At 37.3% G+C, this 18,196-nt stretch overlaps 1 protein-coding gene across 1 annotated transcript in view; it reads right to left on the bottom strand.

The window, feature by feature from the left end:
• The window catches only part of si:dkey-247m21.3 (5-hydroxytryptamine receptor 4), a 68,011-nt gene that overhangs the window by 39,796 nt on the left and 10,019 nt on the right, over window positions 1–18,196 (bottom strand). Inside the window, exon 2 of the mRNA XM_033976331.2 lies at window positions 2,292–2,380. Within this exon, the coding sequence (XP_033832222.1) occupies window positions 2,292–2,314 (23 nt within the window). The 5' untranslated portion in view covers window positions 2,315–2,380. The remainder of the gene's footprint in view (window positions 1–2,291; window positions 2,381–18,196) is intronic.

The following is an 18,196-nucleotide window of genomic DNA, read 5'->3' as shown; positions in this document are numbered from 1 at the left end:
AACATTTTCTCACATTTCTCTCTTGTTTAATTAATTAATAGTGACTCACACGTATTTCACAGTTCCCCTGGCCTCTTTGTCCTGGCGCCGTTCCGCTGTAGTGTCGATCGAACATTTATGTAAATTTGCTGAACGCATTCTGTGCTGTACAGGAGACACAGCACGGAGGAGACTGATGGACAATGGTCTACAGTCCCTCAGCCAATCAGTACGCAGAACACAATGCGCATTCATACACGGTGAAAAAAGCATGCAAAATTGCACTAAAAACATCCACGAAAGGTGAACCACAATATAGTGAGGGACAACTGTACAACTATGTCCCCTGCAAAATATTCCTAGAAAACAACTTAACAACTTAATGAATCAATGAATTAAAGATTAACTACCGATGAACAGATGAACAAATGAACTCTTGCATTTCTACTGGATTTGCAATTTATGAATTTAGTTCACAGTGCACATTTAAAGCATTACCATTTGAAAGAGAATATTTTCCTCCATATAAAGACAGTTGTTGTTGTTTGCAGTAGGCATTCTATTATCTCAGTAACTGCATCCTTCATTATTTGCTAATTGCGATCATTAAAACCGTAATTTGAATTTACCTACTACTGCTACTTTTTACTATATTTATTAATTTCATTGGTTGCAATTTAAGAGAAAGCCTCATACTTTTATATGCAGATAATGCTGCTTTGTATACAAGTGCTCCATTTGCTGATCAGGCAATTTTAAAACCGCAGCAAGATTTTAATGAAATCCCAAATCACCTCGACAATCTTAAATGATCAGTATATGTATATGTAAGATGAATATAAGTATATGATCCATCCATCGTCTTCCACTTATCCGGAACCGTGTCGCGGGGGCAGCAGCCTAAGCAGGGACTCCCAGACTTCCCTCACCCCAGACAAGTCCTCCAGCTCCTCCGGTGGGACCCCAAGGTCAGGTCGTCTGCAAGTGATTTAGCACCAGGTTCTCCAAAAACATGAGGTGCGAGTTAGGAGAGGGACACATGTTGGCCGCGCCCCAGCCCTGTCACAAATGGCTCTGCTCACCGACCCCCGCGGGCCGGCTATCCTTGACCACTCAAAGATCCACAGCGCTACGGTATCATCACGTTTAGGGGGGATTCTGACTTCGAGGCGTTCAGTCATAATCCCACGTCGCCCCATTGGCTCCTCAGCCAAGCACATGCACCAAATGTCTGAACCTGCGGTTCCTCTCGTACTGAGCAGGATTACTATTGTAACAACACATCATCAGTAGGGTAAAACTAACCTGTCTCACGACGGTCTAATAAGTATAGGATTTTTTTCTAAAAATATTTAAGTGATATGCAACCTGCAAATCTTTATACACTAAATGGCACATCTATTCAAAAAGTCGCTACCAATAAATATCTTGAGTTTTGGCTTGACAAAGATGTATCCTTTAAAATACATATCTTGGAATTACAGTTTAAAATCAAATTTATAATTTTTCATAGAAACAAATCTTGTATCCCACTGAATTACAGAAAGTAACTGTTCAAACAACTTCTCTCTCTGTACAAGATTATGGAGATATAATATACATGGAGACTTCAGCCTCTACTTTGAAATCTTTAGATACATTCTTTCACTCAGCTCTTCGTTTTATAACAGGTGATGAATTTAGAACCCATCACTGTACACTCTATGAAAAAGTATGTCGGCCATCTGTCAGAAGAGAACAACAGTATAAAGGGACCAGTTGATAAACTCCCTCAATATCTTGCTTACTTGTTGAACTTTGATACGGAATTTTTTAATACAAGATCTCATGATTGTCTGTCTAAAAACTGGCCTTACTAGAACTAAATCAGCACCTGTTTTTAAAGTGGACCTATGTAGTTATTTGTTTTGTTTTTGTTTATGTTGGCTTGTATTTTATCAGGGTGCTCATGTAAAAGAGAATCTGGTACTCACATTGGGCTCTCCATGTATAAATAAAGATAAATTAAATGAAAAAATTAAACTTATGATTTATTGTGTAGCCCTATTTGAAACTGTTACCCAAGGTGTTGCGTGACTTTAAATGCATAGCAAAGGTTAACCTACCCACTAAAACATAGTTCTAGTGTTCTAATCTTCCAAATTGCACAATTATTTTGATTAGCCTTATAAACTAAATTAAGATACCTTTAATCTCATTGGAATTTTCCGTGTCAATGACAGGTAGAGGTATTCTGTTTTATAATTCAGCGCTAGCTCCTGTATTTTTGTATCATAGTAGTAGTGTCATGTTCACTTTAATGTTGAACTCACTTTTGCGGGGGTGCTGTGGCCATCACTGGTTGTCTGCATTGAGGTCAACAGAGGCTGCTCCTCATCACCCCATTCTCCAGCCCCGTACTCTAAGAAGAAACACACACACAAAGATATTATGCAACAGAGCTGGCAACATAACAGTACATCTGCATGTCTCCACAAATAGTCCCCCAACTCACTCCAAATGCCCAAATGGTTGAGACCACTTATCCAAGCCGGCATGTGTTGTTTGTCTATAGAGACGCATTAAGACACCAAATGTGAAATGGTACTAAGAATACGAATCCGGATCACAGCTTGAAAGTGTAGCAACAGGCAGCGAGGATTTCTGCCAGATCGCACCAGTAGGTTACATTCTCTGTGGATGGTAAAAAATATCGCAAATTGTTTGGTATTACTGGAGAAATGTAACTGAAAATGGGTCAATAATTTGTTTACAGAAGACACACTCGTCCAGCATTTTCACCCCAATAGTGGTACATTACATGCAATTATTGAGACTTTCTTTATAAGGTGAACATGTCAAACTGATACTAATACTGTTTTAATAGTATTTTTTTTCTTCCTCTTCATGTTGGCTGGGTTCATCACCGTTGTCTCTGATGGGGTTAGGTTGTTTTTGGAGTTGCGTATATTTCTTTATGTGACATTCTCTGAATTCCTTGAAGTTGTTAATCCTTCTGAGACTAAAGTAGCTATCCTGTTTTGTAAGCTTTCTATTTTAAAAGTAAGTACTCAATGAGAAAATCACATGACCAATTCTAAGGCTGCATCTTCCTTTTGTTGGCTGAACTGTGCCCTGTTTCCGGTGCATTTCGCCCTATGTTGTAATGTTTGAAAAACTCAGTTTGTGCTGTAGTGGATGGTGTGAATCGAAAAGCAGGTATCGGTCACAGTATGTGGGCTTCCTGAAGACTTCTACCTGGAGTCCGTGGTCCATTCCTATAAGTACTGCACAATCTAAGAAGGTCAATTTGCTCTCCTTGGCCTTCCTGTGTGAACTTGATGTTATTTTTTGCAAAATATGACTCATGCTCAGCTGATACTTAGTGTAGTTCAATAGACCTAGCCTACAAACAAAAACTGTAAACAGCTGACAGAATTTAATTTTCTTTTGGTATGGATCATACCTGGACTGAGGGATTACACAGACATCAGAATTACAGGGAAACCACCCTCAAACTGCTAAGAGAGCTGGAAGATAATGCCAAGAAATAAGCAGAGAATAGGAATAATTTACACTTAAACCTTAGATGTCAATGGAAACAGTTAATACCCAAGGTATTTAAAAGGAAGGCACCAGAATCAGGGCATGGGGCATTCAACCATAGGAACATGCTCAGCCTTAGAACTAGCCATCTGAATTATCTCATTGAAAACTTAAAGTTTAAAATAGAAAGCTTACAAAACTGGATAGCTACTTTAGTCCCAGAAGAAATATTTCAGAGGTTCAACAACTTCATAGGACACCAAAGAACATCACATGAAGACATTTTTGCAACTCCAAAAACAACCTACCCCCGGGGTTTGGGAGAGACAAGAGGAATGGGGATGAACCCAGCCAACAAGAGTGGAAAACCTTTCTGACCATGAGCTCACCCAGACAGAGAAAGAGGTACTTTCCAAAGGACTGAACTTCTCTGTTATATCTAACCAGAGTCCCAAAGTGGACTACACAGCAGCAGAAACTGCTATTAGAAATAAGAAATAAGCTTACAGAGATAGAAGCAGGAGACCTTAGACTGAAAATAACACCTGCACTGAGCAACACCAACCTTCCAATGTAACATCAGAGGAAAGGAAGGTGATCAGTGCTCTAGAAAAGGACCACAACATTAACAGTTTGCCAGCTGACAAAGGGAGATGCATGGTGATCCTGCAGTACATCATCTCAATAGAGTCTCACTATTTTTGAAGATGGTGAGGTACAAATCTTAGACAAAGAAAAGAAATGGTTTGAGAGGAGAATTAAAGAGGTAATTTTTGTCAGGAAAACCATCCACCTTTGAGCAGGACCAATTTGGCTTAGACGTCATTTATCTTCTATTTATAACTGATTGAATTGAATTTTTCTTTGGCTATGGACCATACCTGGACGACTGAGGGATTAACCAGATATTTTATAGGCATTTTAAATCACCAAGCACAAGTACACATTTTTCTGTCTGTCCGCCCAGCTGTGAAGAACATATGTCCCCATGTTGGTCAATAACAACTTTTGTCCTGGTAAATCTCTGTTGCTCGCACAAAGCTTAAACCAGTTATCACCTACTATCTGAGGACACAAAAATCCAAGAAGTCAATGCTGTACAGCTGCTATGAAAAATGTAAACAGTTTGACATTCTTGGAGAAAATCCTGTTAATCCTGAAACACCAGCTGTTTTGTAAGATTACTACCATTATTCATTTGTTTACACTAGAGCCTTAATTGTCTTCTATCTCCTGTCATCCCATTAGACCCGCCCCTTATCAGACACAGCTAAACGTGCTCTAGGCTAGGGTAGTGATATGGGAGTTTCACTGTATAATCTCTATACTGTTTGTTTACAGTGACAGTATATATAGATCAGCAGAGGAAGGAGAGGACCGGAAAAGTGGGGACATTTACTATAGACACCTTATCAGTCTGAAGTGCTGATTACAAGAGCTTTTTTATGAGGGCCATTAGCTTACACAATGGGACAGCTGCAGAACTGACTTTTACTGAGGTAATAGGTCATAAGATTGTTCTGGGCCTATTCTACGTATGCATTTTGATATTATGTAAATGCTACATCGATGCATGTTGAATATTCTGAAGATCTTTTCAATAAACACCATCTATTGTAATTTAGATTCCGCATCACACATCATCAGTTAACTTTCTTCCGAGTACTTTGCCATTTTTATGTGAGTGGACTAGTTGGGATATTGTACTGAAAGGAACTACAAAAAGGATTACATGAGAAACAGGCCAACTGGCTGGGAGCACTTTGGAGTTTCCCAGAGGAACTGGAGGAAGTGTCTGGGGTGAGAGAAGTCTGAGAGTCCTGTTCAGACTACGCCCCCAGTGTCCTGGCACAGATGGATGGAGGATAGTTCCTTATTTAAGATCATTATTTAACTGAAGAAGCTGCTTGGATGAGTGGCGAAACATATTTAATCTTTTGTCCAGTTGACGAAATTCAAATTTGGTTTAGTCCAGGTTTATTTTGTGGGTTTAGTTCTGGTTTAGTCTAGGGTTGTCAAAAAATAAAACAATCTGACACTAATCAATACTAAAACTAGTATCGAAACTAGATACTCATTTTAGCAAGTATCAATAATAAAAAGCCAAATCAACAGGAAAGAAATGAACCCTTCCTGAACAGCTTTAGGATGATCTTGAGTTTTATCCGAACCTCTAAAACACCACATATACCTGGAGGACTGAGAGATTACACATATAGACCTTATGGTAATATAAAAGAAAGTACTATTATTTGATTATTGTTTGAAATTTTAGTAATATAACAACACTAGTTTAGTACCAATTATAATGTGGTGAATATGCACCATTAATCAGGACTTTATTGAAATAGCATAATTTATTTTGGACAAGGAGGAATTTTTTTTTTTTTCATTATAAAAAAAGTAAAAAATGCACTACATTAGTATTTATTTACCAAATGTACAAGTACAAATCGTTGTGATGTCAAATCCCTAGTTACTATTTTTTTTCTAAATTAGGTTTTGATGTCATCCACACTTATAATGGACAAGTACAATCACACCCACTTGACTCCAGAACAAAAGAATCCTCTATCCTTTGCTTGTCCTGTGAAAACTGTTAAATTCAATTTTCTTTTCAGCGCAGGCAGCCAAAAATGTGGAGATTGAGTCAACACTTTTCGACTTGTCCAAACTGTTCAAAGTCAGTGCACTGGGTTGTCAAAATACATGACCATTCTTATACACTCGTCCTCCCTTGTGGTTTCTTATTTCTGAAATTTTAGTTTGTAATGAAATCAAAATATAAATGACAGGAAGAGATCAAAAAGTGTTTGATTTAGTTATCAGCAGCTTCTTAAGTCATACAAAAAGATAACACAAGGCTAGATTACTACAAAAATCTGCAAGAATTTGACCAAGCAGCAGACATATCATCTGTACTTTCAAGCCAAATAGATAGACACTGTGTTCTTTTTTCAGTCGCACTGATAAAGACTTCAACTAATATGGCAAGGTGTTTTGTTGTCAAACAATGTTATCTGAGGTTGTAATCGAACAGGTGTACTATGAAGACGTTTCTCATGTGAAAAGGGGTTTTCCAAGAGTCTTAGCGCTATTAGGGGTAGGGATGCAACAATCCAGTGTTTTCAGATGATACCAATGTCAATATTTAAAGTTTAATTATCTCCCAAAACTCAATAATTAATCAATACAAGTATAGGGACTGAGAATGTCTTATTATATTCCTCAAACACACGCACTACTGAACAACCTCATATGAATAAAAAGTAGAACATTATGAGACACTCTGGGCCAACATCAGCTAGTACATTGTCTTATTCATCAAATTAAAGGCTCAAACAAGATAGGCCTATCAGCTGAACTGCTGTTGTGGGGCCGATCTAAATTTCTGGATCAGTGCCGCTGTCGAATACCTATGGAAGCCCGTTTCCGCCATGAAAAAAAAAAATAAAAGCCCCACAGAAAGTCGAAATTACGAGTTTTAAACTCGTAATTATGAGTTTAAAACTCGTAATTATGAGTTTAAAACTCGTAATTATGAGTTTAAAACTCGTAATTATGAGTTTAAAACTCGTAATTACGAGTTTAAAACTCGTAATTACGAGTTTAAAACTCGTAATTTCGACTTTTAAAACTACTAATTATGAGTTTAAAACTCGTAATTAGGACTTTTAAAAGTATGAATTATGAGTTTATAACTCGTAATTTTGGGAATGTAACATTTACAAAAAGTGAACCTTATCAATTTTGATTAAATGAATTTGGTATTTTAATAATTTCCTCAATAAACCAGCGGGGTTGTGACCAGCTGGCACTCTGCTCAGACCAGGAAAACGAGCGCTCACAGACACAGAGCACAGCTCATGAGTGGTCAGAACAGCACTCAGGGCCCACTGATTTGTTCAAGACGCCAGAAACTTTACTGGAGCTTAATTTATTCATTTTTTTAAAAGTATGTAGGTGATAAACATAACAGTCCTCCTCCTGTCTCCTCTGCTCTGTACACTCAGTTGCAGTGTGCTACAAGCTCAATTAAGACTTTAAAAGTCCTAATTACGAGTTTTAAACTCATAATTAGTAGTTTTAAAACTCATAATTACGAGTTTTAAACTCATAATTAGTAGTTTTAAAAGTCGAAATTACGAGTTTTAAACTCGTAATTACGAGTTTTAAACTCATAATTACGAGTTTTAAACTCATAATTACGAGTTTTAAACTCATAATTACGAGTTTTAAACTCATAATTACGAGTTTAAAACTCGTAATTTCGACTTTCTGTGGGGCTTTTATTTTTTTTTTCATGGCGGAAACGGGCTTCCATAAATACCAGTATTAGAGCTTGGTGATATTGTGAGCTCAATCGTGAGCTCATCGCTGTTAAGATATGCTTTTTTTTGTCATATCATCATATTGTGATACACTATTTCTCTGCTACACTACACACTTGTTTCCACTCACTTCTCTTATTGGTTAGACTCTGTAAGGCTCTGAGTGAGCGACTGCAGGATTTAACCAGTCACATTAAAGAGTGAACTTTCATCAGAATAAAATGACTTTATTTACTATTATTGAAGCGTGATAAATCGTGACCTGGGTGTTTTTCTTGTTATTGAAAATAGCCTACTATGCAAAGTATACACACACAATTGTAAAAAACATTATCTGAATTTTATTGCCATATTACCAGAATACATTTTTGACATGTTTTATTAAGATATAAATGACTTAAGAAGAAAACATATGAGCAGTCACTGACTTTAATGCAAAAAAATTGTATTGGGGTTACTAGAGGAGCATAACCCACAACGTCAGGAGAGAAAAACAGTTGACACTAGGCCAAAAGACAAGTGTGTCACCAGGTGTTAGTGGTTTTAAAGAGTGATTACAACTAGTGTACAGTGTTCAAGACAATACAGACAATTAGTGTACAGTGTTCAAGACAATACAGACAATTGTCAAATTGTCAGCGTATACTAGAGAGATAGAATATATATATATATATATATATATATTACTTTTGACCTTTTTTTTTTTTACTTTTTAGCATATCAGCTATAGGCCTTAAATCTCACAAACATAAACAAAATACCAGCCGGTATGGTCAGTTTGCTGTCTAGAACATATACAAACAAGGTTTTTTAACAAAGAGCCAATTGCACTAAATGTGATACGCTCCTCTTTTAAAGGTTTGTGGTTAAAAAAGGGCTGTGGATCAGTTTGTAGTGAATTTAAATTGCCTAATTTGAGGAAAATAATCAAAACCAGCCCCATATATTGGCCCAAAAATATAGGCAGTTTATTGGCCATTGGTTGCTTGTATTTGAAACACATCTCCCATGAAAAAAACATATATTGTTCGATCTCTAGCGTATACAATGAAGGTATGACTACTGTTGTTGTGACACTGAAAACACGATTTCAATACAAAAAAAAAAAATGGTTTTAGATATCACAACAACAATTTTAAAAGAAACTAACTTTCTTAGACAATGGATTGTATTTTTTAACACAATTGTAAGATTTTTGACCTTTCAAGGAAATTTTGTGCTGTTTATCCATATTTTTCCTAGCAGTATTGTTTGTGTCTAGTTGTGATATTGATTAGTATTTTGGATGGATCTCGGAAATTGGTTTATAACCGAGGTTTATCCCAGCTCTAACCAACACATTCTGCCATTGTCACCCACCTTGCCTGTGAAAATTTTGTGTATGAATTATAAATGATTGACATTGGTGGACGAGGCTGTTGGTTAGGTAGTTATTTGAATTTTAATTGAATCGAGATCCAATAATTGTAAACTGTCAATGATATACTAATGGGTTTTTAATCAGGAGGTTTACAGCCAGTTCTCTATCAAAAGCATGAGGCTCAGAGCAGAGTTCAGACTATGGAGAAATAAATGGCTGTTTTTGAGTTCACTAGCACAAATTCCAAATTGTTTAAGTTCATATAATTCATACTGGAAGCAATTTTCATGAGTTTCAATTATAAAAATATATAAATTGACTTGAAAATCTTAACTGATTAATACAAGGAAACCTAAACATGAATCCAAGCTATAACTAAAATCAATACACTACTTATTTCCATCTGCTTTTAAATAACTTGCCAAATGTACAGGTCAAAAACTTATAAGAACTACACTTTAATAGCCTTAATAAAGCATGAACAAAGAATTCATATCCATAATGAAAATATTGTGGCTTAGAAAGTACTTAATTAACACCCTAAACTGTTAATTAAGGAATTGCTAAGCCTCAATCATTCTTTAAAATGATTAATTACATTATCAATTAAGTCTTAATTGTTTGTAGTTATTATAGTTAAGTGTTCCTCAAATCTTCCTAAACTTGACCCATTCCTACCTCCTTACAGGCTCGCTTTAGTTTGGTGTCAGTCAGATGTGAATTAAACATGCAGGGCTGTGAAAACACACCTCCTTGGAACCACAACACATGCTCTCTTTCTCTTTCCTCCTTATGCCCCTCTCTTCTTATTCAGTCTCTTTCTTTTCTCTCTCTCTCTCTCTCCCCCTTATGCCTCTGTCCCTTTCTGTCTCTCCTCCGCCTCTTTTTTTTCCCTGTCTCTCTCTCTCTGCATTTCTCTCTCCTACTTTCGTCTCTCCCGCCTTCTCTATCCTTCTGCCTCTCTCCTCCTTCTCTCTACCTTCACCTTCTGCCTCTCTCTCCCACTGTTTATCTCTCCACCTCTCTCTCTTCTCACTTTCTTTTTCTTCTTCTGCATCTCTATGTTGCTCTCTCTCATCTTCTCTTTCTCTCTTCCTGTCACCTTCTTCCTCTCTCTTTCTCTCTCTCCTCGCGCTTTCTCAACCGCTCAATCTCTTTTTTCTCTCTGTCTCTCTCCTTCTCCCTCTCCGGGTCTCTGCCGCTGAATCACATGAGCAAATATTTTCTCATTCCTTCAGTCCGACGTGTGTGCAACTGAGTGGGAGGCAGGGCTGAGTTGTCTTTGTTTTGTTCGGACCATTTCAGATTAGGATCACAATGATTATTTTTTCTACGGGCCATTTCAAAGGCCACCGTAATCACAACGTAAACTGGAGATCCTCCCTCAATCTGCGCAGTATTGTTCCTCTGAATTATCGCTTAATCAACTTGACATTTGCACTGATTTGGTTTGTGAAATCTATTTGTTGTGTCCTGATCCCAAATTGTTGACTGAATAAACGTGAGTTGGACAACAATAGCACAATGAAGCTAATTTGATCATATAAGTAGGTCAAGAATGTTCGCTTGTTGGTTCTGGATTTAAAGAAGACATATTGTGCTTGAGCCTGCTATATAATTATGATCTATGACACCTGTGCATCAGCATGTTATAATTTGTACATTTTAAATTGCAATATTCATCTAAAATGACTTAATAAAAGGAACAAGTTCACTGACTTTCGCGTTAGAAAAATTCAGTGCAGAAAAAGTTGAATAATCAAAAATAGTTGCAAATCAGGCTAGCAAGTAGCATTTTTTAAATTTGTGCCAAAATGACTACACTCACTGCCGAAACCTATGTGTACCACTGATTAAAAAAATACAATTGGAGAATGAAGTAAAGAGCAGTGGGTGTATGCTGGTGGTGGTGAAAGCTGGGATTGATTGGCAATATGATGTTTTGAAAATAAATGATTAAAGATAGCTCAAACATGCACAAATCACTCCAAATACAACTTTAGGAGAATAAATGGTTAAAAGCTCTGAAAAGTCAATTTTGCATAATAAATGTGTATGCATGCGGTCGAATTCTACACACTATACCTGTTGTTTTTCACAGCTGATTTTCATTTTCACTGATTCAGGTGCTTGACGTGCTGTGAGAATAGTCAGACTGTTCATGCCCCTGCTATGTTGATTAAATTTAGTGCAGCTAAGCAAACACATGAACAAATACATGTGCCCTAAGTAGGCATATTATTTACGGGCCCTGTGGTAATCAACGCAGGCCCAGGATCCAGAATACACACACAGAGGGTCCGGTCACCTGTGAATCTCCCTGAGTTCAGATAGGTGTGATGGACAGGTGGATTAGCCAATCCACCAAAACAATTAGCCATCTGTATCAAATCAAGTATGGCTATTTAAGAGGAAAGTAGAAAGGACAAAAATATTACAGTGGACTGAAAAACATCACAGATTCTGGTAGAATCAATCAACAAAGCACTAAACTCTGTTAATCTGAACTGAGACCCATTTTATTCTTTTCAAAATGATAGATGACCAACGAGCTCTTTCCAACGAAAGAACCCAAACATGTTCATGCAATTCGCATGAACATGTTTGGATTCTAGCTCAAGTCATGACTGAGGGAGGGGTGACGAGAGAGACCCCTCAGAGAGTAAATTCTTCGTAAATATACAATATAGTTAACAAACTCCAATCTTATCATACTACAAAAATACATACAATAAATAGCCCTAAAAATGAATGTTTCATATATAATTTATTGAAAGATAAGTGTTATTGGAAGATTTCAAAACACTATTAACATATTCATTTTTGTCAATATTCAAATAAAGAACAGAACCCAACAAAAGGCTATATTTTTTTTACACACACACATGATTATAGAAGTTTGAGTTTCAGTGTTGAAACTTCTATAATCAAGCAATAGATAAAATAAATGGTTGTGTCTGGCTGGTGTCTCCGTGACGACTGAACATAGAAGGTCTCTTTAGAGCGTGTGCTGTGTTGGGAGGTGGGAGGGAATCTCACACCTCAGACTGTGAGAAGGCCGGCCCTGTCTCTGTTTGTTTGTGCACATCATGTACATTTGTTTGTGGGGGACGAGCCGCTCATCTCGTTCCCATGGAGACCAGCCAATGTTGTGCTTTTCAAGTCTATCCAAATGTGATTTTAAATGTTTGGCTTTGTGCGCTTTCAGATAATTCTTTTGGGCAGGTCTTACACTGAGAAAAAATATAGCCTGTAATATGTATTGTTGTAATATACTATATGTAAAGTAAGTATTAGCCTAGTAAGTCAAATCATTTACCAACTATGACCATTCAAAAAGTAGTAATAGAACTAGTTAATTGCAGTAGCATCTAGTTAAAGCATCCCTAGTATGCTAAAAATGAATACACAGTGTATTAGCAGTAGGAGTAGTATTTACTTGCCTGGTAAATCCAGAATGATGTCTCACTGTATTTTTTATACAGGTTGATATCAATCTGGTCCCCACACCCTCCATTGTATCTCAAGTTCAGCCAACGTGATCATGCAATCAGATTTGTTCATTTCAGTGACACGTGAAATAAAGGGGCTCATTGATCACCACGACTTACAAATAAAATCACATTTATCTCACCTCAGATTAACACAGTTTAATGCTTAGCTCATTGATTCTGCAGAAATCTGCCATGTTTCTCAGTCCCTTATGGTATTTTTTTCCCTTTATTTTTCCTGGTATGGACGGACCATGCATGTCCCTGATTGGCTAATCCACCTGTCAATCACGCCCATCTTAAAACTGGGAGATTCACAGGTGACCATACTCACATCTTCATAAAGTATTGATGAAGTGTGTATGCAGGATCCCAGACAAAGCATTTACACTAATTGGTAAAATTACAGTATTTGTGCAGTTATTGGTGTCAAAGCCAGAGCATTTTGATTGACCAATATAGGTTTTTGCATGACCAATGCAATACCGATATTTTCAAACCCAGAGTTGCCAATGGCCGATAAACTATGCCAGTACTTATGACTGACGTTCATAATTTTTTCAAAAATATATGATCCGAAATGACTAAACTCAGTTACTATCACCTGACCTTATGCCACCTGCCCATTTTTGTTTTGTTTTTGTTTTTTTCATGGACAATGACGATACCGATTGTTTATAATCCAGAGCAACCGATGGTGATAACCTCTGCCAATATTTTATATTTAGTGCAGTTGTCGCTTCGTATTTAAGTGTTAATATAAAGCTTTGTGTGTATGTTCTAGGGAGCAAATTGACCAAAACAAAATATCGGCCTGTGCTGGAGATTTCAGGCCATTAGCCAATATGCCAAAAAGCCCAAATATCAGTCTATCTCTAGTATCGATACCTGCTCAAATGAGTCCTATTTTTAACACTAGTTTTAGTAATGTTTAGCATCTGATTTTGGACAACCCTAATAACCAATATTTATTTTTGTCATGCATGTGAATGGATATTGACTCGAGTGTAGAACTTGGAAAGGCTTGTCAAGATTATCCATCCATCCATTTTCTTCTGCTTTATCTGGGGCCGGGTCGCGGAGACAGCAGTTTCAACAGGGAGGCCCAGACTTCCCTTTCCACACACTTCCTCCAGCTCTTCCAGGAGGATCCGAGGCGTTCCCAGGCCAGCCGAGAGACATAGTCCCTCCAGCGTACCCTGGGTCTTCCTCGGGGTCTCCTCTCGGTGGGACGTGCTCAAAACATCTCTCCAGGGAGGTGTCCAGGAGGCATCCGGAACAGATGCCTGAGCCACCTCAGCTGGCTCCTCTCAACATGGAGGAACAACAGCTCTACTCCGAGATCCTCCATGTGACTGAGCTCATCACCCTATCTAAGGGAGCGCCCAGCCACCCTGCGGAAGAAACTCATTTCAACCACTTGTATCCGCGATCTTGTCCTTTTGGGCATTACCCAAAGCTCATGACCATAGGTGAGGGTAGGGATGTAGTGTGACTGGTAAATTGACAGCTTTGTCTTTCGACTCAGCTCCTTCTTTACCACAACAGTATGATACAGCAAGTAAGTGTTTCGAGGTTTTGATCACAAGTGAGGGAAGGTTTGAGAGTGAGATACTGTCAAGATTATAAAACACAAGAAAACATTTTTTACATTCCATTAAATTTATGTTTATATATTATACATTTTAATGAGGTATAAAATGTGTTTTGATTCATATTTCCACTTCTAAGAATCTAAAGCAAACTGAGTGATAGCAGATGTGTCCAGTTGCCGCTGTGTGAGCAGGTGCAAATCCTGATAACACAGCACTGACAGACTGTTCCTTCACAATCCATCAACTAGTCTGAGTGGCCGTGATGCATTCTGGGTACTTTTGACAGCTATTGTGAGAGCTGAAATTGGTCTCTTTGCCGGTGCCACTATGAGTTAAATATGAGTACAAATGTTAAAGGGCCCTATGCAGCTCTTGGTAAATGTTAAATAGTACTTGCCTGTACTACTCTGGAAATACCACGCGGCCTCTTATCAGAGCACTGAAGCGGCAGACAAACGGCCTTCTAAATATGAACAAAATAAACTTTACAAATGTCACATGTTCAAGTTTTTACATGATTTATTAGCAGAAAATATGCCAGCTGCCTTTAGATTTAAAAAAAAAATGTAAAATATCTGGGAAAACTGAGAAAAAATTCTAGTCGACTTAAAACTGGGGAATGCCTAACATCTGAAAGCTATTGGTCAAAAAAAAAATGTAAATGTTATAAAGTCAGACATAGTGTGATGGAAAGAGTTATAATATTTCTTGTGAGTACTTTGTCATTATTCATTTAAGATGTAAGATGACAGACAAGACAGCAGAACACAAAGCTCAGACATTTGTAATATGAGTTATGGACAAATAATGCTGACATGAAAGCTGCTTGCATGACATCTCCTCCTCCAGCTTCCTAACAGAAATACATAAAATACAATACATGACCCCACCCCTCCTTGAATCGCCACCTTAATGTGGTGGAGAGGTTTGAGCACCCAAATGATCCTGTCGTTGGGGCTTCATGCCCCTGGTAGGGTCACCCATGGCAAACAGGTCCTGTGGGATGGGATTTTTTTTTTTTTTCAAGAATTTTACTTAACATACATAATAAGGCAAAATATAAGATTTCCATTTCTCCCATATCTTGTCAAATTTGTCCATTTGAAGCCTGTTGTACATTGTAATCTGTTCCATAACAAAGATTGAGAATATCATGTTGTGCCAATCGTCCAGGGTCGGGGCATGTCTTTAACCATCTTTTAGTTATTGACTTCTGTGCTGCTAAACTCAACATACCAAACAAATGAACCATCTCAGTGCCTGAGTCCACAGAATATAAAAGTCCAAACAATAATTCGTCCCAATTTAAAAACACTTGTAAATTAAATATTATTCTCAACTTTGATCAAAGTAAAGTATCTGCTTTATAACACTTCCAGCCAAAAATACATGAATTTGAACTGGAGATCTTCCATTGGAAAGGACTGTGTTTCATCCAGGTTTCATTCGATGACATAACCATATTTGCTTCCCCTTCCCATTTTTGTTTAATATAGTCTGTGTTTGAAATTTTAATGTCCTGAAAGTCCTTATATAATCTAGAAATCAACTTCAGAGCAGAATTATCCTGATAAATCCTTCCTCCATCCTTAATAAAGATCTTCAATATAGGTATTTCAAAAAAATGTTTATCTTTTGGCTTGTTATGTAAGAAATCTGTCGTTATTATTCAAATTGAATTGATTGAAAAAGTCTCCAATGTGTTTGGTGCAAAATCAAGGTAATTAGAAAAATATTTTAATTGGTTCATGCAAGTTTTTTTCTTTAAATAAAACTTAACCAAAGTTTCAATAGTAAATTGATCCACTGATCCAGTATGGCCTGGATTGGGCATTCATTAGACATTTTTATTTCTATTTGCTTCCACCTGAGTTTGTAATCTGTATTACACCAATACACCAGGGTTCTAATTTGGGTTGAGGTGTAATAATCCTTCAAACAGGGCAAAGCAAGGCCCCCTTTCTCCTTAGCTAACCGAAGAGTCTTTAGTCTCCATCTTGGGCTCCTACCCTGCCAAAAAAACCTGCAGATTAATTCATCCCACTTATTGAATTGTTCATCACTAATTTGGATTGGACGTGTTTGAAATCGATACGTCATCCGAGGTAAAATGTTCATTTCAACAGTTTCGACTCGTGATTCAAAACTAAATATTGGTATCAAATCCCATTTTCTAATATCATTTTTAATTTTCTAGCATAAGGGCGTTAAGTCCACATCATACAATTTTGATAAATCCTTTGGAACATTCACTCCAAGATATTCTATATATTCAAATTCACAGTTTAACAGAATTTTAGAAGTTAGTGACTGAGTAGGTGTGTAATTAAAACTAAGTAGCTGTGTTTTAGAAATATTCACTTTATACCCCAATATTGAACCAAATGTGTCCAGGTAAGTAAGAAGACTTAGAAAAGATGAGTCTGGATTTGTCAAGTATATCAACACATCATCTGCAAATAAAGAGATTTTGTGTTCTTGGCCAAACATCTCCACCCCAGCATCCCTGTCTATTTCCTCTCTCTAGGTCTATTTTAATTCTTGCTTTTGGACATTTATATAAAGCTCAAATCACCCTTATAAATGACTGATGGAATTTAAATTTTCCTAGCTCCCACTCTTGAGTTTATCCTTTCCCTCCATTGCAATCAATGAAATAAATGCCTCATTTCAAGATGGAGGCACTGCGGCCATTTTAGAACGTGACTGAATAAGGTTGTCATAATAGAGACAATAAGGTCCTTCATCTCCTTATACCACAGAGGGAAAGCCATCCGGCCCTGGCGCTTTGCTGGTTTTACAATCAGAAATGGCCTTTTTAATTTCAAGTTCAGTTATTTCTGAGATCAAGTTTTTGTTTCGTTCTTCATTTACTTTTGGTAGTTTAATTGTATCCAAAAATGCGAGACTACCGTCTTCATATGTGTATAATTGTCTATAGAATATCAAAAATCCTTGTTGAATATTTTCCAATTTTGACACTAAATTAAATAGTATCTGTTTGGGGATCCTTTTTTTGTGAGTTGTATTATACAATTGTTGTTTTTCTTAATTTAAAAGCCAATAACTTTCAGATTTTCCCCTGATTCATATTATCATTGCTAAAAATATTTTTTTCTTTATTCCACTTGAGAACATTTCATTAATTTAATTTTTTGTTTTATCCATTTCAATTTTCAACCTCTGCTTGTTTATTGTTTTTATGGACAGAATTCCTAGGCACAGTCTAGTCCCAGAGGGGGTCCGGTTTGGTGACAACAGGATCTCATCTCTGCAGTTTGTAGATGATGTTGTCCTGATGACTTCATTGAACCATGCAGAACCTGCAACATGCACTGGGGGAGTTTGCATGTGAGTGTGAAGCGGTTGGGATGAAAATCAGCACCTCCAAATCTGAGGCCATGGTTCTCGACCAGAAAAAGGTGGCTTGCCCTGGAGGAGTTCAAGTATTTCTGGGTCTTGTTCACAAGTGAGGGAAGGATAGAATGTAAGATTGACAGGTGGATTGGGGCAGCGTCTGCAATGATGTGGTTGCTGTATTGGTTGTGGTAAAGAAGGAGCTGAGTCAAAAGGCAAAGCTCTTGATTTACCGGTTACGTTCCTACTTTCCCCTATGGTCATGAGCTTTGGGTAATAACCAAAAAGACAAGACTGTGGATAGAAGCAGTCGAAATGAGTTTGCTCCACAGGGTGGCTGGGCGCTCCCTTAGAGATAAGGGATGGATAAATGGATGGATGGACAACACATGACATCAAATATTTTTCAATTAACCATCTATAATTGAATCAGTGAAAGACGAATACGTTTAATACCCTTATTTGGAGTTTATGACAGCTATTTTCGGTTTTATTCAGCTCTTTTTGCAGCATTTTTAAAGTGCCTGATTTATTCCATGTATTTGAGCAACATTTGTC

This window comes from Periophthalmus magnuspinnatus, chromosome 12 (genome assembly GCF_009829125.3).
Source record: "Periophthalmus magnuspinnatus isolate fPerMag1 chromosome 12, fPerMag1.2.pri, whole genome shotgun sequence".
Taxonomy (NCBI): Eukaryota; Metazoa; Chordata; class Actinopteri; order Gobiiformes; family Gobiidae; genus Periophthalmus; species Periophthalmus magnuspinnatus.
Note: the sequence above shows the minus strand (reverse complement) of the source record. Positions and strands in the feature narration are given on the sequence as shown.